Below are 22,884 nucleotides of genomic sequence, written 5' to 3' on the forward strand. Positions count from 1 at the left end.
ATTAATATATATTTCCTCTAACCTTGCTTAATCTTTGTAAATACTTCATGAAGTAGGTGTTATTATTATTCCATTTTTATAGGAAACTGAGGTACAGAGAGGTCAAGTAACTTGCCCAGAGTCACACATTTGGTAGGTGGTAGAACCAGGATTAGACCAGGCAGCAGGCTCCAGAGCTGCATTTTTCACTCTAGGTTATAGGGTATGTTAAGATTCTGTATTATTGTTTTTGGAACCTGTTTTTGTTGCAGAGGGAAGCTAGTCACTGCTGTGATGCTTTTCTGTCTTAAGAAGTTTGTCAATTTAAGGTTTTGGAGTTCCTTTCGTGGGTCAGTGGTTAACAAACCCAACTAGAATCCATGAGGACAAAGGCTTAATCCCTGCCCTTGCTCAGTGGGTTAAGGATCCGGTGTTGCTGTGAGCTGTGGTTTAGGTCACAGATGCAGCTCAGATCTTATGTGGCTGTGGCTGTGGCTGTGGCCAGTAGCCCCAGCTCCGATTCAACCCCTAGCCTGGGAACCTCCGTATGCTGTGGGTTTGGCCCTAGAAAGACAAAAAAAAAAAAAGAATTTTGTCAATTTAAGGTTTTATTTTGACTGGAATAAATTTATTATGATTTAATTATAGACTTAAAAACCAATCTGTAGTTTTCACTTTTGTTTTCCCTCTTACCCTTCTCCTAAAGGGCTTTCAGCACTCCAGGATATTGAAACAGGAGTGCAGCATATTTTAGCAGACATGATTGCTAAAGACAGAGACACACTTGACTTCATTCGGAAACTGTGAGTAACTCAGAGTTTTCTGCTTGGTGGACTCAGGCTGTTAAGGGTCACGCAGTTAGTGCTAATTCCAAAGTTTATTAAAACCTTTATTTTCAGACTTTTAAAGAACATTTTTAATTTTTTTTAGTAGTAGAACTCTTTGTTCAAACAACAGAACCTGAATATATAAGACAGATAAAAATAAAGTCGCCTTAATTGAATTCTGGGCAGGGAGCCTAGAACTCGGCCTCTTCATCCTCCTAACCATGAAGTGCCTCAGCAGAGGCACACGGAGGAACACAGTTTAAAAACCACTGCGTGATGCAGTATGTGCTAGAGAGAGACCATAACCATTTAGAGTGGGTGGCATTGCTTTTTAAACATATTGTGATATATGAACTTCATTTTATAATATTTCACTTCTGGTGTTTACCAGAGGTTGGATTAACATGAGAATGTTTAGTATCAGGTATGGATAAAAGTGCTGACCTCAAAATTAATTTTGGGTGATGGAGAGAGCAGCTTATGCATGGTGTTACAATCCCAATTTGTAAGAGCATAAAACCCTTTGACCTAGACCCTATCTGGGCTTGTGGATTTTATGGATCATTAAAAAAAGGTATTATTTTAAACCCCTGTTTTTAGGTACTGTGTCTTTCCTTTTCTTCTGTGTATCAGAAGACAGGGTTTTGTCAGAGGTCTGCTCTTCCTCTGTCTCCACTCTCTAGGTATATGCTCTGTGCAGAGGAGAGTAAGGGTGGAGATGAATCTGTTGACAACTGTTGCTTGTTAATAATAAGGGAGAGAATTCTTCTGTTTTCTCAGTGACCCCAGCAGGAATGAGTTGAAGTAGGAGAATTGCTTAGGTTTTTAAATGTGTTTTTATTAATAATTATACTGCTGAAATTTGCTTCAGTTTCACAAGTTGTCTTTGGAAGCTGTCCTGACACATCATCTTGTTTCCCTTCTTTTTAGCTTTTAAGTTTTTGACTCCCCAACACAGTGGTTAGAAAAGGGTATCTCTGCCAGAGTTATTAGTCTCTTGCATAACTGCAGTGGGTATCTGAACTCATATAGGCATTTTATGAGAGGATTGTGTTGAAATATAGATCTGGAGCACCTGTGCTAGGATGAATAGGTGAGGAGGAGTCCCCCGCTTTTTTTGTTTTTGCCTTTTAAGGACTCCACCCACGGCATATGGAAGTCCCCAGGCTAGGGGTCCAGTCGGAGCTGTAGCTGCCAGCCTATGCCACAGCCACAGCAATGCCAGATCCAAACTGAGTCTGAGACCTACACTGCAGGTCATGCAACAACGGATCCTTAACCCACTGAGAGGGGTCAGGGATTGGACCTGAGTCCTCACAGACACCAGTTGGGTCTGGCTGAGCCACAACAGGAACTCGGAGAGGAGTCCTCTTTTGATGGGTCAATAACATCTTTATAGTTTAGCATCATGTGAAAAAAAAAAATCTCATTTGGTAAAAATCATTTAGTTTTTTGTTAATCTTATTTCTACGTAATGTATTTCTTTACTAAAGCACATATTAATAACCACTTGATGTTTGAATATTTGTATATCTGAACAGGTGCCAAAATAGGTATATTTGTATCCAGTCATCTCTGGCAAAGGTGTCCTCAAAAAAAGTCAATGAAAAAGATGTGGATAAGTTTCAGCTCTACCAAAATTTTTCATGCAACATAAGAAACATCCAACATCATCAGGTAAATAAGGAAACCACTTGTGCATGCTGATGGTAGTAATAATGGTAATACTTTGGATTTGTGTATTAGTTTATTTACTAAGGAATTAAAGAATTTTCAATCAACCGTTCTCTTTTTTTCTTCATATAAAATCATATAATATTTCTATATTCTCTATATATTTCACAAATGAGAAACTCAAGACCCATGGAAGTTAGTAAATGGCACTGAGTATTATTAGCAGAGCTAACGGTATAACACCTCAGGCATCTTGACTTTCTGCCTGGTGATCTTTCTTATTAGATCTTCCTTCCCATTATGCTTGGACTTGGCTCAATTCTGGATCTTTTCCATGTGAAATACAAACTAGAGATATTTGATTTGGAATGAAGTATGAGAGATCTCAGTAGTATAGATCATGGTCATTATATTTCAGTCTTTTATTTTCATTTTTCAGTATACTAATTTTAATCCTAATTGTAATTATAGGTTATATTGTGAAATGTGGCTTTTAAGTCATATATAAAATTTTTTTTATAAATCAAAAATATGGAGTTCCCGTTGTGGCGCAGTGGTTAACGAATCCGACTAGGAACCACGAGGTTGCGGGTTTGATCCCTGCCCTTGCTCAGTAGGTTAACCATCTGGCGTTGCCGCAAGCTGTGGTGTAGGTTGCAGACGCAGCTCGGATCCCGCGTTGCTCTGGCTCTGGCGTAGGCTGACAGCTACAGCTCCGATTGGACCCCCTAGCCTGGGAACCTCCATATGCCACAGAAGCGGCCCAAGAAATGGCAAAAAGACAAAAAATAAAAAAATAAATAAATAAAAAATATAATAATACTGGCTTTTATATTTACCTGTGTAGCTACATTTATCAGTATTCTTTACTTCTTTATATGCTTTTGAGTTACTGTCTGGTTTCATTTTGGCCTGGAAGATGTCCTATAACATTTCATGTAAAGCAGGTCAACACCCTCAGTTTTTGTTTATCTGGGAAGTCTTAACTTCTTTTTTTTTTTTTTTCCTTTTCTTTTCCTTTTTTTTTTCTTTTAGGCCTCACCTGTAGTATATGGATGTTCCCTGGTTAGGGGTTGAATCAAAGCTGTAGCTGCCAGCCACAGCCACAGCCACAGCAATGCCAGATCCAAGCTGTCTCTCTGGCCCACACCACAGCTCACAGCAACACTGGATCCTTAATCTGCTAAGCAAGGCCAGGCATCTAACGTGCATTGTATTGGATGCTAGTCAGATTCGTTTCTGCTGAGCCACAATGGGAACTCCTAATTTCTTCTTATTTTTTAAAATATAATAGTATTATTATACTTTTGATTTTTTTTTAACTGTGATAAAATACATATAAACTTTAACCTCTTAACCATTTTTGGTAAGTGTACAGTTTAGTAATGTTAAGTATATGGACATTGTTGTGTAACCAATCTCCAATTTTTGTCATCTTGCAAAACAGATTTTCTGGATATAGAATTCTTGGTCGACAGTTTTTTCTTGTAGCACTTGGAATATGTCATCCCAGGATCTTCTGGGATGTGTGGTTTTGATGAGAAATAAGCTGCTAATCTTACTGAGTCCTTGCACATGATGACTTACCTCTCTTGCTTCATTAAGATTCTCTGACTTTAACTTTTGACAATGTGATTATCATTTGTCTTGCTGTGGATCTCTTTGGTTTATTATTGGAGTTTGTTGTGATTCTTGGTTGTGTAAATAGATATTTTTCATTAAAACTGGAAGAATTTTGGCCATTATTTCTTCAAATATTCTTTGAGCCCTTTTCTTTCCTCTTGGATCTCCGATTATATATATATATTGGCATGCTTGAGAGTGTCCCAGAAGTCTCTCAGGCTTTGTTCATTTCTTTTTCTATTTTTCCTTTCTTTTTCTTAAACAGTTTAATCTCAATTGACATATTTTCAAGTTTGCTGATTCTTTTGCTTGTTCAAATTGACTATTGAACACTACTAGAAATTTTTCATTCTAGTCATTGTACTTTTTACCTCAAGAATTTCTCTTAAGTTCTTTTTTTTTTTTTTTTTTTTGTCTTTTTTTTGTCTTTTTTTGTCTTTTGTCGTTGTTGTTTGTTGTTGTTGTTGTTGCTATCTCTTGGGCCGCTTCCACGGCATATGGAAGTTCCCAGGCTAGGGGTTGAATCGGAGCTGTAGCCACCGGCCTGCACCAGAGCCACAGCAACGCGGGATCCGAGCCGCATCTGCGACCTACACCACAGCTCACGGCAACGCCGGATCGTTAACCCACTGAGCAAGGGCAGGGACCGAACCCGCGACCTCATGGTTCCTAGTTGGATTCGTTAACCACTGCGCCACGACGGGAACTCCTTAAGTTCTTTTTTATAATTCCCAACTCTTTATTGATATTCTGTATTTGTGAGACAACATTCTTTTGGTTTCCTTTAGTTCTCTGTCCATGATTTCCTTTAACTTTGAACATATTTAAAACAGTTTAAAGTGTGTCTAATAATGTAAAGCTCTGAACTTTCTCAGGGACAGTTTCTGTCAATTTCTTTTGTCTATAAATGGATCATAATTTCTTGTTTCTTTGCCTGCTGTATAATTTTTTGTTAAAGCTTGGCATTTTGAATATTATGACTTGGCAGCACTAAAAACCAGATTATTTTCCCTCCCCAGCATTTGTTGTTGCTGCTGTTGTGGGGTTTTGTGGTTTGTTTAGTGACTTCTGAAGTGTTTCTCCAGTCTTTATTTTTTGCCATGGTTAGCCACTGAAGTCTCTATTCTTTTAGCTTAGTAGATAGTTAGTTACTCAACAGAGATTTCCTTAATTCCTGGAACCAAAGCAAAAAACACACTCTCACGTATTTTCTCTGTGTTAGGGCACTCTTTCAGTGCTTAGTGAGGCTGTTTACAACTCTACCTTAGCCATCACTTCCTCTTTATTTATTTATTTATTTTTTCTGTCTGTTTAGGACTGCACCTTTGACATATGGAGGTTACCAGGCTAGGGGTTTAATTGGAGCTATAGCCACTTGCCTTCGCCACAGCCTCAGCAATGCAGGATCCGAATCATGTCTGCAACTTAGACCACAGCTCATGGCAATACCTGATGCTTAACCCACTGAGTGAGGTCAGGGATCGAACCTACATCCTCACGGATGCTAGTCAGATTCGTTTCTGCTGAGCCACGGCAGGAACTCTTCACTTCCTCTTTAAGTGGAGCTCAAAGGTCAGTCAGAAGTGAAAACTTAAGGTCTTCTCATGTGTTTTAAGAGCATCTGTCTATCTAGTTCTGAGTATACACATGACCTCTTAGAGTTCCTGGAATATGCAGTAATTTTAAAAGGCCCCTTTCCCCTCAAGTATCTCATTTTCTAGCCTCTTCCCACTTTTTGTTGTTGTTTTTGTTTGTTTGTTTTTATTTTGTATTTTGTGATTTTTTTTTTTTTTTTTTTTTTTTTTGTTCTGATGGTTGCTGCTATAATCTCAGATCCCTGACTATTATCCCTTACTCCTTAAGACTGTGGCTAACACACTGTCTTTAAATACTTTCACAAATTTTACCCAGGAAGTGGCTTCTGTCTTAGGGAAGCTCTGAGACAGGCAAAACAAAGGCAGTCCCTTGAGTTAATCCCTCAGGGAGCTGCAAGACAGATCAAAAACATAAGCACAAATTTTTGAGAATAAAGTCTGTGTCGCTCCCTCTGGACCTAGTAGCTTGCACCAGGAGTGTAGGCTGTGATCTTCACCACCACTGCTGAACTCCAGAGTGGGGGATGGTAAGTTAAAAATGCCCTTTTACCAAAATTTTATGACTAATTTCTTCTTTAAGCATTCCTCTGGTTGTAGTAAGTTTTTTTATTAGATTCCAGAGTTCTGAAAAAGTTGATTCTGGCAGTTGTTGCCAGTTTGTTACTTTTGTAGAGGGTTGGAGTTTGGAATTCCCTACTCTACCATTTTGGTGATGTCACACCTAACAGTATCTTTAAAGTGTGGTATGTAATCTATTGTTGTATTCCAAAACCAGCATGTGGCTTGAACCTTATAAAGTGTCCTTTATCATAGTTGATGCTTTTTAGCTTGACGTCTCCTTTGGTATGAGGATTGCAACCTATATTTTTAAAATGGAATTTGCTGCCACCCTTGTTTTAATCTTAGCCCTACAATTATATGAAATGCTTGCCCTTAGTCCTTTTGCCAAAATGTTCCTGTCTTCTTTTAAGTGACTGAAACTTATTCTCTGGCCTAGTATTGAGCTGGCAAAGTTTTTCTGTAGAAGACCAGGGAGAAAATATTTTAGACTTTGTAAGCTATATAACTCTTCCAACAACTATGCTATTGTCTCTGTAGCATAAAAGCAGTAATAGTAAATACGTAAATGAGTGAGCATGGTTGTGTTTAATAAAATTGTATTTTTGAAAGCTGATGTTAGACTGGCTTTGGTTCATGGGCTGTAGAGTACTGGCCTCTGCTCTTATGTTCCTTTGAAGAAGGTTTTATGCATAGGCAGGCCTTTTTCCATGTGCTTGCCTTTATGGGCTTTGCGGATACTGCTTGTTTTACAAATTGAAGGTTTGTGGCAGCTGTGTATCATACAAATCTATTGATGCCATATTTCAACTGCATTTACTCACTTTGTGTCTCTTGTGTCACATTTTGGTGATTCTCGCAGTATTTCAAAATTTTCTGTTATCATTATATTTGTATCGGTGGTCTGTGATCAGTGATCTTTGATGTTACTATTGTAACTGTTTTGGGTGCCACAGCTATAAGACAGCATATTTACAAGACCATATAAGATAGCAAATTTACCTGACAAATGTTACGTGTGTTGTAACTGCTCTACTAACCATCTGTTCCCCTGGCTCTCTCTTCCTTGGGCCTCCCTGTTCCCCAGGACACAATAATAGTGACTCTATGCCAATTAATAACCCTACAGTGGCCTCTAAGTGTTCAAGTAAAAGGAAGAGTCGCACATCTCTCATTGTAAATCGAAAGCTAGAAATGATTAAGCTTAGTGAGGAAGCCATGTCAAAAGCTGAGATATGCCACAGGTTAGGCCTCTTGTGCCAAATAGGTAACCAAGTTGTGAATGCAGAGGATAAGTTCTTGAAGGAAATAAAAATTGCTCCTCTAGCGAACACAGGAATGATAAGAAAGTGAAACAGCCTTACTGCTGATATGGAGAAATTTTCGCTGGTCTGGATAGAAGATCAAATTAGCTACAGCATTCTCTTAAGCCAAAGCCTAATGCAGAGAATGGCCCAAAACTCCTCAATTCTATAAAGGCTGAAAGGTGGGAAAGCCTCAGGAGAAAAGTGTGAAGCTAGCAGAGGGTGGTTTATGAGGTTTAGGGAGAGAAACCATCCCTATAACATGGAAGTACAAGGTAAGGCAGCAAGTGCTGAGGTAGAAGATGCAGCAAATTATTCAGAAGACCTAAGGTAATTAATGAAGATGGCTGTAATAAATAACAGATTTTCATTATAGACAAAATAGCCTTATAGTTGAAGAAGATGCCATCTAGGACTTTCATAGCTAGAGAGGAGAAAATGCCTGGCTTCAGAGCATCAAAGGATAGGGTCTCTCTTGTTAGGGACTAATGCAGCTGGTGACTTGAAACTGAAGCCAGTGCGCCTCTGCCAATGCTGTATAAATGGAACAACAAAGCCTGGATAACAGCACATCTGTTTACAGCATGGTTTGCTGACTATTTTAAGCCCACAGTTGAGACCTATTGCTTAGGAAAAAAGATTCTTTTCAAAATATTATGGCCCATTCACAGTTCACCTGGTCACCCAAGAACTCTGATGGAGATGTACAGTGAGATTAACACTGTTTTCCTGCCTGCTAACACAACATCCATTCTGCAGCCCAAGGATCAAGGAGTGATTTCAACTTTCAAGTCTTATTATTTAAGAAATACATTTCATAAGGTTATAGTTGCTGTAGATGATGATTCCTCTGATGGATCTGGGCAAAGTGAATTGAAAACCTCTGGGAAGGGAGTTCCTGTCTTCGCTCAGCGGAAACGAATCTCACTAGCATCCATGAGGATGCAAGTTTGATCCCTGGCCTCGCTCAGTGGGTTAAGGTCTAGCATTGCCATGAGCTGTGGTGTAGGTCACAGACACGGCTTGGATCCCTCATTGATGTGGCTGTGGAATAGGCCAGTGGCTCCAACTCCGATTGGACCCCTAGCCTGAGAACCTCCATATGCCCATATGCCACGAGTGCAGCTCTAAAATTACAAAAAAAAAAAAAAAAAAAAAAAAAAGAAAAAAGAAAAGAAAAAAAAGAAAACTTCTGGGAAGAATTCACCATTCTAAATGCCATTAAGACCATTTGTGATTCTTGGGAAGAGGTCAAATAGCAACATTAGTAAGAGTTTGAAAGAAGTTGATGCTAACTCTTATGGATGGCTTTGAGGGGCTCAAGACTTCAGTAGAGGAATTAACCGCAGATGTGGTGGAAATAGCAGGAGAGCTAGCATTTGGAGTGGAGCCTTAAGATGTATAGGGATTGCCATAACTTCATGATAAAACTTGAATGGATGAGAAGTCACTTCTTATGGATAAGCAAAGAAAGTGGTTTCATGAGATGAAATCTGCTCCTGGTGAAGATGTTGGGAAGATGATTCAAATGACAACAGATGAGTTAAAATATTATACTAACATAGTTGATAAAGCAGTGTCAGGGTTTGAGAGGATTGACTCCAGCTTTGAAGGAAGTTCTGTTGTGGGTAAAATGCTATCAGCATTGCATGTTACAGAGAAATTGTTCCTGAAAGGAACACTGTTGTATATTTTAAGAAATTACCACAGTCTCCCCTTCAGCAACCACCACCTTTATCAGTCAGCAGCTATCAACATGGAGGCAAGACCCACTCCTAACAAAAAGATTATGACTACTGACAGTTCAGATGATGGTTAGCTTTTTTTAGCAATAAAGTATTTTTAAATTTTAAAATTTTTAAACATTTCTTTTTATTTATTTATTTATTTATTTTGTCTTTTTCCCTTTTTTATGGCCACTCCCGCGGCATATGGAGGTTCCTAGGCTAGGGGTCTAATCCGAGCTGTAGCTGCTGGCCTACGCCACAGCCACAGCAACACAGGATCAGAGCCGCGTCTGCGACCCACACCACAGCTCGCGGCAACACTGGATCCTTAACCCACTGAGCAAGGCCAGGGATCGAACCCACAACCTCGTTGTTCCTAGTCGGATTCGTTAACCACTGCGCCACAACGGGAACTCCTAAACATTTCTTTTTAATTTTATTGAAGTATAGTTGATGTACAATATTATATAAATTATAGGTATACAATGTAGTGATTCACAGTTTTAATGGTTATATTCCATTTATAGTCATTATAAAATATTGGCTGTATTTCCTGTGTTGTATATAATAGTTTGTACATCTTAATCCCCTTCCCCTATCTTTGCCCTTCCTCCTTTCCTTCTCCACACTGGTAACCACTAGTTTATTCTCTATGTCTGTGAATCTATTTCTTTTTTGTTATGTTCACTAGTTTGTTGTATTTTTTAGATTCTACATAGAAGTGATATCATAGTATTTGTCTTTCTCTGACTTATTTCACTTAGCATAATGCCTTCAGAGTACATCCATGTTATTGGCAGTGGCAGAATTTCATTCTTTTTTATGGCTCAGTAGTATTCCATCGTGCATATATGCTACCTAGAATTTATCCATTCTTCCATTTAGAGACACTTGGGTTACTTCCATATCTTGGCAACTGTAAATGATGCTGCTGTGGACATTGGGTTGCATGTATCTTTTCAAATTGCTGGTTTGGGTTTTTTTTTGGGGGGGGGGGCATATCCAGGAGTGGAATTGCTGGGTCATGTGGTAGTTCTATTTTTAGTTTTGTGAGGAGCTTCCATATTGTTTTCACAGTGGCTGCACCAATTTATATTTCCACCAGCAGTGTACAGTGCTCCCTATTCTCTACATCCTTGCCAACATTTGTTATTTGTCTTCTTTTTGATGATAGCTACTGTTAAATTTAAATGTACATTTTTTAGACATAATGCTATTGTATGCTTATATACAGTACAGTGTAGTATAACTTTTATATGCAGTGGGAAACCAGAAAAATTGTTTGACTTGCTTTATCGTGATGTCTGCTTTTTTGTAGTAGTCTGAAACCAAACCTGCAAAATTTCTAAGATAGACCTGTATTCTCTGAGTTCTGATACACTTTGAATTGTTTCCTATGTCCTTGATACTTGAAGGACAGCTTGGCTTAGTGTAATACTTTTGTTTGCACTTTCTTTCCCTAAGTTTGTCAAGTACATTGCTCTGCCATTGTCTTGCTCTGTGTGTGTGTGTGTGTGTGTGTGTGTGTGTGTGTGTGTGTGTGTGTGTGTGTGTGTGTGTGTGTGTGTGAGAGGTTGGAAATCAGATGCTAGTCTGTTTCACTGTTTCCTAGAAATGCCAAAGATGTGGGTCCTATGTCATTTTGTTTATTCACTTCATGGGTTTTATAGGAGGATAAGGGGGAGATTTGGAATCAGAAGACTGCCAGTGTTCTTTAAACCTGGAATTCCTCAATAAATCATTTTTTAAATTGATTTTTTTCCTCCTTTCTGAATTTTACTGTTATAAGGAAAGGATAATGGGAAAGACTAGATCGTGTTACTTTTCATAATGATATTTAATTATCGTTAAACACGTAATTTAAAAAAACTTAGAGTGGTATAGATGTGAGAAAGTTTGGGTTTGTGTGTGTGTTTGTATGTGTAACCTAACATGAAACATCTTTATACTGCAAATATTTCTTTTTCCTTTCTTTTTTTTCTTTTATGGCTGCCCCACAGCATATAGAGTTCCCAGGCCAGGGGAGTTCCTGTTGTGGTACAGTGGAAACGAATCCGACTAGGAATCATGAGGTTTCGGGTTCGATCCCTGGCCTCGCTCAGTGGATTAAGGACCCGGCATTACTGTGAGCTGTGGTGTAGGTCGCAGATGCAGCTCAGATCTGGCGTTGCTGTGGCTCTGGTGTAGGCTGGCGGCTACAGCTCTGATTGGACCCCTAGCCTGGGAACCTCCATATGCCACTAGTGCAGCCCTTAAAAAAAAAAAAAAATAGAGTTCCCAGGCCAGGGATCAAATCCGAGCTGCAGTTGTGATCTGTACCACAGCTGTGGCAACACCAATCCTTAACCCACTGTGCTGGTCCAGAGATCAAACCTGTGTTCTGGCACTGCAGAGACACCACTGTTCCATTGCTCCCCAACAGGAACTCCTGCAAATATTTCTTTTCTTTTACTGTTCCATTGCTCCCCAACAGGAACTCCTGCAAATATTTCTTTTCTTTTCTTTTTTTTAATCTTTTTTATCTTTTTGGGGCCGTACCTGTGGCATATGGAGGTTCTCAGGCTAGCAGCTGCCAGCTTACACCATAGCCACAGCAATGCCAGATCCGAGCCGTGTCTGTGATCTACACCACAGCTCACGGCAACACCGGATCCTTAACCCACTGAGCAAGGCCAGGGATCAAACCCAAAACCTCATGGTTCCTAGTCGGATTCCTTAACCACTGCGCCACGACGGGAACTCCTCATTGTGGTTTTGATTTGCATTTCTCTAGTAACTAATGATGTTGAGCATCTTTTCATCTATGTATTGAACATTTCTATATTGTCTTTGAAAAAATGTCACTCTGCATCTTTTGCGCATTTTTAGTTAGGTTATGGCTCTTTATTGTTGTTATGTGTTTATATGTTCTAGATATAAGTCCTTTATGTGAGATATGATTTTCCAAACTTTTCTCCTATGCTAAGGGCTTTCTTTTCATTTTCTGGATCGTATTCTTTGAAGTACAAAAACTATAATTTTATTAAGTCCAATCTCTTTTTGTCTTGTCTTGATTATGCTTGTGGTGTTTTACCTAAGGACTTATGTGACTCAAGGTCAAGGCGATTTTTCTCTTGTGATTTCTTCTCTTGTAATTTCTTCTTCATGAGTTTTATAGGATTGGTTTTTATATTAAGATGTATGATCAGTTGTGAGGTTAATGTTTGTGTATGGTGTGAGGAAGTGGTCCAAGTTCATACTTTTGCATGCGGCTACCCGTTGCCCCAGAATCATTTATTGAAAAGATTATATTTTCCTCATTGAATTGTCTGGGCATACTTGTTGACAATCACTTAATGGTAGATATATAGATTTATTTCTGGACTCTCAATTCTATTCTATTGATATGTATGTTTATGCTTAATGCCAGTACTATACTGTCCTGGTTACTGAGTTTTATAGTAAGTGTTGAAATTGAGAAGTGGGAGCTTCTTAGATTTCTTCTTCTTTTTTTTTTAACAAGATTGCCTTGGATATTCTAAATCCCCTGAATTTCTATATGAATCTTAGAATTAGTTTGTCAGTTTCTGCAAAGAAGCTAGTTGGGATTTGATAGTGATTACATTGAATTTATAAATTAATTTGGGGATTATTGTCATCTTAGCAGTATTAAGCCTTTTGATCCACGAACCTGAGATGTCATACCATTTATTTAGGTCTTCAGTTTTTTTAAACAATGTTTTATAGTTCTTGGTTTGAACTTCTTTTTGTTAAACTTATTCCTAAATATTTTATGCCTTCTGGTGCTATAAATGGAATTTTTAAAAATATTTTCAGAATTTTATTGCTAGTTTGTAGAAATTGGTTATCCTGCCACCTTGCTGAACTCTATTAGCTCTATTATAGAGGATTCTTTGGGGTTTTCTGTATACAAGATTATAGTATCTGCAAATAGAGATAGTTTTATTTCTTTCTTTTCAATCTAGATGACTTTTTTTTTTCCATGATTAATTTCCCTGGATAGAGCCTTCAGTACAGTGTTGAAGTGAAGTGTAAGAGGAGACATCCTTATAGTTAGTGGGAAAGCTTCCAGTCTTTTACTATTAAATCTTATGTTATTTGAGGAGTTTTGTATGTATCCTTTATCATGCTGAAGAATTTGCCTTCTGTTCCTAGTTTGATAAGTGTTTTTATCATGAACAACTGTTGAAATTTTCTCAAATACGCTTTCTGCATCTCTTGAAACTATCAGGTAATTTTTGTTTTTTTGTTCTATTATTTACGATGTATTACATTAATTGCTTTCTAGATGTTAAACCAGCTTACATTCCTGGAATAAATCCCTCTTGATCCTTGTGTATAATACTTTTTATATGTTTCTGGATTAGGTTCACTAGTATTTTATTGAGAACTTTTACATCTATATTCACAAAAGTTAATGGTCTTTTTTTTTTTTTTTCCCTTGTGCTTGTTCAGCTTTGCTATCAGGGTAAATAGAATTGAGAAGGTTTTTTTGTTTGTTTGTTTGTTTTTTGTCTTTTTAGGGCTGCAGCCGTGGCATGTGAAGGTTCCCAGGCTAGGGTCGAGTCGGAGCTGTAGCTGCCGGCCTACACCACAGCCACAACAAAGCCAGACCCAAGCCACGTCTGTGACCTACACCACAGCTCATGGCAACACTGGATCCTTAACCCACTGAATGAGACCAGGGATTGAACCTGTATCCTCACGGATATTAGATTTGTTTCCGCTGAGCCACAACAGGAAGTCCAAGAAGGTTTTTATTCCGTTGTATTTTTAGCAGAGTTTGTGAACAATTGGTGCTAATTCTTCTTTAAATGTTTGATAAGGCATGACATTTTTAGTTAATAATTCAGTCTCTTGTTATAGATCATTTTGAATTTTCTATTTCTTTTTTCTTCTATTTTGGTAGTTTGTATCTTTTAAGGAATTTCTTCTTTTTTATTAAGTGATTGATCTATTTTGGCATATGGTTGTTCATAGTATTCTCTTATGATCCTTTTTATTTCTATAACATTCAAGTTAATAACCCCTCTTTCATTACTGATTTTGGTAATTGGAATGTTTCTTTTTTCCTTGGTCAGTCTAGTGAAAGGTTTGTCAATTTTGTTAATCACCAACTTTTGGTTTTGTGGATTTTTAAAATTATTTTTCTATTCTGTATTTTTAAAATTTTTGTTCCATTCTTTATTATTCCTTCCTTTTGCTTACATTAGGTTTATTTGCTCTTCTTTAAAGAGTGTTTGAATGTATTTTAAAACAATTGTTCTTTTAATGTTTTAATTAAGAGCAGAGACAGGTTGATCTGAATTTAAATTTCTCATTTACAACCTGCTAGCTTTGTGATTTGGGACAATTAATTTTAGAAAAATTATCATATAAAAGTGAGATGCTAATACATCACTTGTGGCTTTGCAGGTAAATGAGGTAATATATTTAGAGGTAATATGTAATATGTCTAGATGGGCTTGGCAGTTAGTATTATAAATGGTAACAATTAGTAGTTATTAAGTATTTCACTTAGGATTTTGCATGTTTGTATTTATCTTAGCAATATGTTCTCACAAATATAAAAAGTATAATCTTCTAACTCCAGATGATCAAAAACTTTCACTTAGTAGAATCTGAAATGAGACTTCAGATCACCAAAGTCTCTTCCTATGAATCTCATAGGCTTTGTACCTGTTCTTTATTTTGGAAAAACTTGGAAAAAGTATAAAGAAATGATTATTTTTAAATGCATTCTTGGTAAATAGATGAATACTAGTTTTACATAGCTCTAGGCTGAGTAACCACCCACTTGGTTTCACAAGTGTTGCCTGGTTAAGTTCATCATTTATATATTTTATGGATCATCAGTTTTTGCCATATATGTTTGCACTCAGATTCTGGCAATTAACCGGGGAGAAAATTTGAAGATACTGACAGTCAAGGTTAACATTTCTGATGGAGTGAAGAATGAGTTCTGTAGGTGGTGTATCCAAAACAGGTCAGTTTATATATTTTTACAGAATTTTCTTTCCTTTTTAAAGTGCTGTATTGAGATGTATATGTACTGATAATGGAAAGATGCCTGGTATGTTAAAAAAAAAAGTGATATTGTAGATATAATGTCTTTATTACATTAAAAACTTTACATACGTTGTGTATGTTTAAATAGGAAACATCTGGGAAATATATAAGTATTATTTATAGTGGTTATTTCTAGAGAGAGGGATTTGAATGCTATACCATATGAATCCTTTATAAAGGGTATGTTTTCATTTATGAAAAAATAAATTAACAGAAGCATACTGTATATAGTATATCTGAAACGTTTTGTTCATTAATGATAATTGAAACAAAAAACGTGGGGTTTTTTGGCATGCGAAAGTTCTGGGACCAGGGGTGAACCTGCGCCACAGCAGCAACCCAAGCCGCTATAGTGATGATAGTAGATACTTAACCCATTGTGCCACAAAAGAATTCCCACAAAAATTTAACTTACTAGATATTATATTTCAATATAATACTCTAAACATATTGTATGATGTTTACCTAAAATATTTTGCACATTAAGGATGATTGTTTCAAACATTAAATTTATTGGATACTTCAGAGAAATTTCTAAACTTTTTATTACCCTTTTTCATTTATTAAGAGGCCTTTTAAAATAGTGTCACATGTTTTCTTAGCACTTTTAACTTTTAGTTTTAACTTTTCAGAGTGTATTTAATCCTCACAATGATCAGTTTGATTGGTAGAGCAGATTTGTAGCTGCCATTTTTACCAGTGAGAAAACGGAAACAAAGAGGTTAAGTGGCTTGCCTAGCAGTTAAGAGATTTTGGTTATGCTTATCACCAGCTAGTTCTGTTTGACCTTAGATTAGAGCAGTTGGCTGTGAATGCTACTTGCAGAACTGGATGAATTGTTCTTTGAGAGAAACAAGGCTGTGTACTTTGGTAATTAGCTCACTCATCTAACATAGTTCTTGCATCAGTTTATTGGAAGCCAGTTTGCCAAAAGCCAGTTCCATGAAGGGTCAACTTCCTGGATGACCAAATAATGCTAACCAAGACCCAACAGGAAAAGCAACCATCTAAATGTTAGTCAGTAGATAAAGTGCTTATGCCAGTTATATCCATACAATGGAATTTTGCACAACCCTTTTGAAAAAGTTGAGATGGTTCTAAAGGTGACATAGAAACATGTCTTATAAAAGACAATTTTAATATATATTTATAGTTTGATATCATTAATGGCAAAAAATATGTCTATGTATGTGTAGGAGAATGTCTGAAAAGATATAAATGGTCTACTCCTTAGCTCCGGTGTGAAATTTAAATTTTCTATTGCACACTCTTCCGTATAATTGTCATTTTTTAAGTGAATGTTTATTTCCTTTGTAAATAAATACATTCCATTGAAAATAAAAGGGAAATGAATACCTAAAAGAAATCTTAGATTTAAAAAATTATATTAAGAAATTAGATAATATTAAGTTATGATGAAACTGTTAAGGTAGTTTCAAAGAGCAAAATCCTAAGACACAGATATATTTGCGTTTGAATTCTAGGTACTTCCTACCCTTGTGATTATGAGCACATTACTTAATTTCTTTTTCCATTTCATTTCACTTAAAAAGTGAATAACCTTTCTCACAAATTTGAGAGAGTTAAGTGATACTCCATGTAACTGTATAGACTTTGGTGGTATCTATCATTATGAAGTGAGATTATGCTAATTTCCTTTATAGTAGACTGGGTCTAATTCCTAGCTATTATGGGTTTTTTTTTTTTCTTTTTTTTGTTTTTTGTTTTTTTTTTTTGTCTTTTTGCTATTTCTTTGGGCCACTCCCGCGGCATATGGAGGTTCCCGGGCTAGGGGTCGAATCGGAGCTGTAGCCACTGGCCTATGCCAGAGCCACAGCAACGCGGGATCCGAGCCGCGTCTGCGACCTACACCACAGCTCACGGCAACGCCGGATCCTTAACCCACTGAGCAAGGGCAGGGACTGAACCCGCATCCTCATGGTTCCTAGTCGGATTTGTTAACCACTGCGCCACGACGGGAACTCCCCTAGCTATTATATTTTTAATCTGTTATCTTTATATTAGTAAATGTCAAGGAATATTTGCAATGATTTAATTATTTTTCCTTGGCTCATCTGTATGAGCCACACCTGTGGCATATGGAAGTTCCCAGGCCAGGGGTTGAATCGGAGCTGCAGCTGTAGCCACAGCCACAGAAATATTGGCCCCAAGCTGCATCTGTGGCCCACACTGTGGCTTGTAGCAACAGTGGATCATTAACCCACTGAACAGGGCCAGCGATTGAACCTGCTTCCTCAGAGACAACATCGGGTCTTTAATTTGTTGAGCCACAATGGGAATTCCTATATTTATTTTATTTAGTTCTATTTTAGTTGAATAAATGGTAATATTATTTGACCTATACTTTACTTTTTACTATGGTATAGTGGCATAATTTTCAGTCATGTTGTAGAAGTTTCTCCTTATATAGGAATTAAAGAAACACTTCTACAGGAAATAAAGAGCTAAAACAAGAGCTAGCTAAAGGACTTCTCTGGGAACCAAAGAACCATTCTTAAGGAATTTTTTTCTTTAAACATTTGAATGCCAGGAGATGATTACCCAAATCTTTTCTTCTTCTTTTTTTTAAACTTTCTTTGTCCCTATTTCTCCCACTTTCCACCTCTCCCATGTATTCATCCATTCAGGTTATGTGCTAGATGTTGGGTGGCCACCTTAAACCAGGCAAATATACTGTCTGTCCTTGGTGATGAGGTAGTTGAATGAAGAAGACACTGAGCAAATGGTTAAGAGTAACTGAGGTTATAGAGGAGAAGTGCAGATTATCATAAGAGTTTATAACAGGATTCCCTAACTGAGCCAGGCTGGGTGCAAATGTAGGTCAGAGACAGAAGAAGAAGGAGGGGGAGCAATAGGAAATGAGGATTGAGAGGTAGGCACAAGCCAGACCATCCTAGCTTTCTAGGCCTGCTAAAGATGATGGAAAGTCAATACAAAGTTTAAACCAAGAAGTGTCATGATGAGTTGTCATTTTAAGATGATCACGGGCTTCATTATAGAGAATTACGTAGAAGGAACCAAGAGTAGATATAGGGGCAAGATATGATGGTGGCTTGGACTAGGGCAGTAGTAATAGGAAATAAGTAGACAATTTGAGCAATATTTAGGGGTCTAAAGAGATAGGGCAAGACATCGGATTAGATGGTAGGTGCATTAATGAGAGAGAAAGATAAAATGAAGAATTATACTTTTATAGCTTGAAAAACAAGATAGATGGTGATTCCATTTACTGACTATCTTGCTATAAGTATATAGAATACTATATAAGTAGGTCAAGGAGTGATTTAAATGCAACTCTTATTATTATTTAAGTTAATTAGAATAGCACGGGAGAATACATTTATGCTCATGTATTAGGATTAAAAATATCCAGGTCCGAATTCAGTCACTGAACAATCTATCATTCTATGTTGCCTAGTACAAGAGGATAACTATGAAGAGGATTTCTGAGCTTGTCAAACACTGAAATAGTTATTATGTTTGTGGGAATGTCAGTAATCCAAGTTTCTGCATTAGCTTTTTTAATAAAAATATGTGTGAGAGAATGATTTCAACATTTCCCTGTGCATGAATTAGATTGCATAATGATCAGAACTTGTCCCTTTGAACTTCCAAATTTTTATCTTTGATTTGATGAGTGAATTTCTGTTCTCAGATAGGGTCTGGAACTCATAACTATTCCTATTCTCCTGCATGTCTTCTATAATCCCTGAAGGGTTCTGCTTTGATCTTAATAGTACGACAGGCACTATTTATTTGCTAATTAATTATTGTCCTCTACTTGCATATAGACTTAAATTGAATAGAATCTTCTCACTTAGACACAAAGAGACAATAAAATATTTAATTGAGCTAATGTTTGAACAAAACGTCTGCATGGTATTTCAGTTAAAGGTAAGTAGGTTTTTGAAGTAGAGTTAATTGTCATTAATTAGATTTTGATAAATGTCTTTTGATATTTTGTTCCATTCATCATCCTTTACACGCATATATTGTCTCTTCTTTTTCTTACCTTAATGCAATGCCAAGAACTTCAAGTACTCTGTTGAGTGGTGAGAGTACGCATTCTTGTCTTGTTCCTGATCTTTTGGGAAATATTTTGTCTTTACCTATTAAGTATGGTGTTAATTGTAGGTTTTTTGAAGATATTTCTTTATCAAATTGAGGTCGTTCCCCTCTACTAACTTGCTGAAACTTTTTAATCATGAAAGTGTATTGTATTTTGAGAAACATTTTTTCCTACATCAATTAATACGATCATATGACTTAGCCTGTTGATGTGGTGGATCACATTGATAAATTTTCAAATGTTGAAAGTAGCTTTACATACTGAGAATGAGTACTTGCTTGGCCATGGTGCATAACTCTTTCTTTATATTATTGTATTTCATTTGCTAGTATTTTAACAAGGATTTTTATATGTAAATTCATGAAAAGTATTGGTCTTTTGATTTTTGTTTTCGTTTTTTAGTTTCTTTGAGGGTTTTTTTTTTTTTTTGTATCAGGGTAATGATGGCCTTTTAAAATGAGTTAGAAAATATTCTTTCCTATTTTCTGGAAGAGAATGTATACAATTAGTATTAATTCTTCTTTAAATATTTGGGAGATTTTTCCACGGATACCATCTGGGCCTGGAGATTTCTATTTTGAAAGCATTTAAGTTATTAATTCAGTACCTTTGTTGAGTTTTAGTAATTGTGGTTTTTGAGAAATTGGGTCCCTTTTATGCTGCTGAATTTATGAGCATAAAGCTGCTTATGGTATTCCCTGATTATCCTTTTTTTTTTTCTTTTTTTTCTTTTTTGGCTGCCCCAGAGCACATGGAGTTCCGGGGCCAGAGATCAGATCCGATCTGCAGTTGTGAACTGTGCCTTAGCTGTGGCAACACCAGATCCTTTAACTCACTGTGCTGAGCTGGGGATCAAACCTGCCTCCTGATGCTGCAGAGATGCTACTGATCCCATTGTGCCACAATGGGAACTCCCCTGATTATTCTTTTGATATCTGTAGGATACAAAGTGATGTCCTTAATGAATGATTTGTATTTTCATTTTTCATTTTTGTCAGTCTTGCTAGAGATTTATGAATTTTACTTATTTTTGAAAAACCATATTTTCATACCATTGATTTTTTTTAAATTGTTTTCTTATTTTCAGTTTCATTGTTTTCTGCTCTTATAGTTGTTGTTCTGCTCTTTATTTCCTTTGGATTTATTTTGGTTTTCTTTGTTTCTTGAGGTAGGAATTAAGATTATTGATTTGAGACCTATTTTTTCTTTTAAATATAAGTATTTAGTGGTATTAATTTCTTCCTTAGTATTACTTTATCTATGTCCACATAATTTGGTACACTGCATTATCTTTATTTAGTATCTATTTTAAAAATCCCCTTTGAGACTTCCTCTTGACCCCTGGATTATTTAGAAGCATGTTGTTTAATTTCTAAGTGAGTAGGGATTTTCTTGTTTTCTTTCTGTTATTGATTTCTGCTTTGATTCCATTATGGTCAGAGAACATATGATTTAAATTCCTTTAAATTTGTTGAGGTTTGTTTTATGGCCTTGGATATGATCTATCTTGGTAGCTATTCTGTGGACATTTGAAAAAAACATAAATGAATTCTCCTGTTGGGTTTAGTGTTCTAAATATGCCAGTGAGATCCTGTTGGTTGGTTGGTTGGTTGTGTTGTTCAAATCTTCAGTATTACTTAACCTTGTTTTACACTGTTTTGATCCACAGTAAATACTTAGTATTACTAATAGATGTTTATGAAGTCTAACAAGATGGTCATGAGTTGAAGGTAGTCTCAGAGGTTCGGGAATTGAAGAGAATGTTTTTGAGAGGGAGATTTTAATACTCTAAGATGTCGGCTGTTGCTAGGACACATCCTGTGTACTCACATACTTTGGATTTTTATATATTTTTCTGAAAAACAGGCAGTGTGACACATCTGGCCATGCATTCTGACATGGAAACAATTCATTGGAACTGATTAGACCTGTAGATGGCAGCATGTGGTCTTCTTTGCAACAGTCTTTTCCCCCTCATGTCAGATCCCTCAGGTTCTCAGTTGGGAACAGTCCTGCTTCTCATTCCCATCCCTTCAAGAGGGTATTTGACAAAAATGTGGAGACATTTTTGGTGATTGACAAATGAATGACTGGGGCTGGCTACTAGCTCTTTTTCTTTTTCTTTTTTTTTTCTTTTTTCTTTTTTTGGTCTTTTTGTCTTTTTTTCTGGGGCCACACCCACAGCATACGGAGGTTCCCAGGCTAGGGGTCTAATCGGAGCTGTAGCCGCCGGCCTATGCCAGAACCACAGCAACATAGCAATCCAAGCTGTGTCTGCAACCTACACCACAGCTCACAACAACACCTGATCCTTAACCCACTGAGCAAGGCCAGGGATCGAACCCGAAACCTCATGGTTCCTAGTCAGATTCATTAACCACTGTGCCACGACGGGAACTCCTCTTTTTCTTTTTTAAAGCCAGCTTTTAGTGCCGATGCATAGGCTAGCCTTGGAAAGTAAATTATTCTGTCCCCAAATGTTTGTCATATCACTTTGAGAAAATGCTACACTGAAATGGTGCTGCTTTTTTCATGTGGTAGATTTAAAGGGAACTGTATCCTGTATCCATTTCTCTTTTAAATGTGGGAAAGTGAAAGGTAGATGGAGAGAGCCTTTCTTTATCAATAAATATGAAATGGGGGGGGGCATATTTCTTTGCCAAAGTGGAGAATATTTCTTTGTCTGTCGTGGATGAACAAAGCATATCTCTGTCAAAAACATGCATATAGGGCCTGGGTCTTCTTCATTTGCTTATAATACTTCCCTGATCCCTGTAAGAATTTAAGTATGTGATCTTTGCCTTAATTTGTTTCATTGAGTACACCATACATAGCATGTATTTTGTTTTGTGGAATTTAAAGTGAGGTTGTTCTTAGTTTTATTCAGAAGCCTTTAACTATTGAACTAGAGAAAGGAATCAAGTTTTAAGGGACTATCCTGTAAGGCAAACCCAATTGTATTTCTTTTAATGAGATGTATGGCTTCACTATACTGTTTCAGGTCCGTTCAAGTGCTAGTGAATAGGTCAGAGGAATTCAGTTAAGGGATAGAGACTGGTGTAGGATAAGGAACAAAAAGGAGTTTCTGTAATGTAGCAAGTTAGTATAGCTGGGTCTGGGTCTAAAGGTCAACTGTGAATCCGTATAATTGAGGCATCCTCAAGTGAAAAATAGACCCACAGCACCGCTCTGTTCCACAGGAGGGGTGCAAGGAGAAGGGTGGTGAGCAGTCACCAAAGGAAAATCTTGAGGTTTAAGAAAGGCTATTGGGGCTTCCAGAGGGATTGTGTTTGTAATATTAAAGATTTCCATTTTTTTCCCCCCTGCAAGCAATGGGATGCCCTAGTATTACTAATCTACTTGTAGTTACTTGAGCTTATCATGCTCTTTCATGTCTCTGAACTTTTACATATGCCGTGGTTTCTTCCTTTGTCTTTT

The 22,884-nt window shown here is 37.0% G+C and overlaps 1 protein-coding gene and 1 long non-coding RNA gene across 8 annotated transcripts in view; both read left to right on the forward strand.

The window, feature by feature from the left end:
• The window catches only part of LOC146404833 (uncharacterized), a 1,439,763-nt gene that overhangs the window by 181,877 nt on the left and 1,235,002 nt on the right, over nucleotides 1-22,884 (forward strand). The window lies entirely within an intron of this gene.
• The window catches only part of SRBD1 (S1 RNA binding domain 1), a 226,402-nt gene that overhangs the window by 35,015 nt on the left and 168,503 nt on the right, over nucleotides 1-22,884 (forward strand). For 6 of the 7 annotated variants that reach the window (XM_021087562.2, XM_021087563.2, XM_021087564.2 and 3 more), the window contains exons 8-10: nucleotides 686-782; nucleotides 2,348-2,483; nucleotides 15,170-15,273. In XM_021087562.2, coding sequence (XP_020943221.2) covers nucleotides 686-782; nucleotides 2,348-2,483; nucleotides 15,170-15,273 — 337 coding nt within the window. Of the gene's footprint in view, nucleotides 1-685; nucleotides 783-2,347; nucleotides 2,484-15,169; nucleotides 15,657-17,462; nucleotides 18,553-22,884 lie in introns of those variants that run through there. The other variant, XR_014842007.1, reaches the window with a different exon arrangement.

The sequence above is a fragment of the Sus scrofa genome, chromosome 3 (assembly GCF_054392235.1).
Source record: "Sus scrofa isolate SSC_HxYL_T2T_F1_AM1 chromosome 3, Sscrofa_HxYL_maternal_Yorkshire_Landrace_v2.0, whole genome shotgun sequence".
Taxonomy (NCBI): Eukaryota; Metazoa; Chordata; class Mammalia; order Artiodactyla; family Suidae; genus Sus; species Sus scrofa.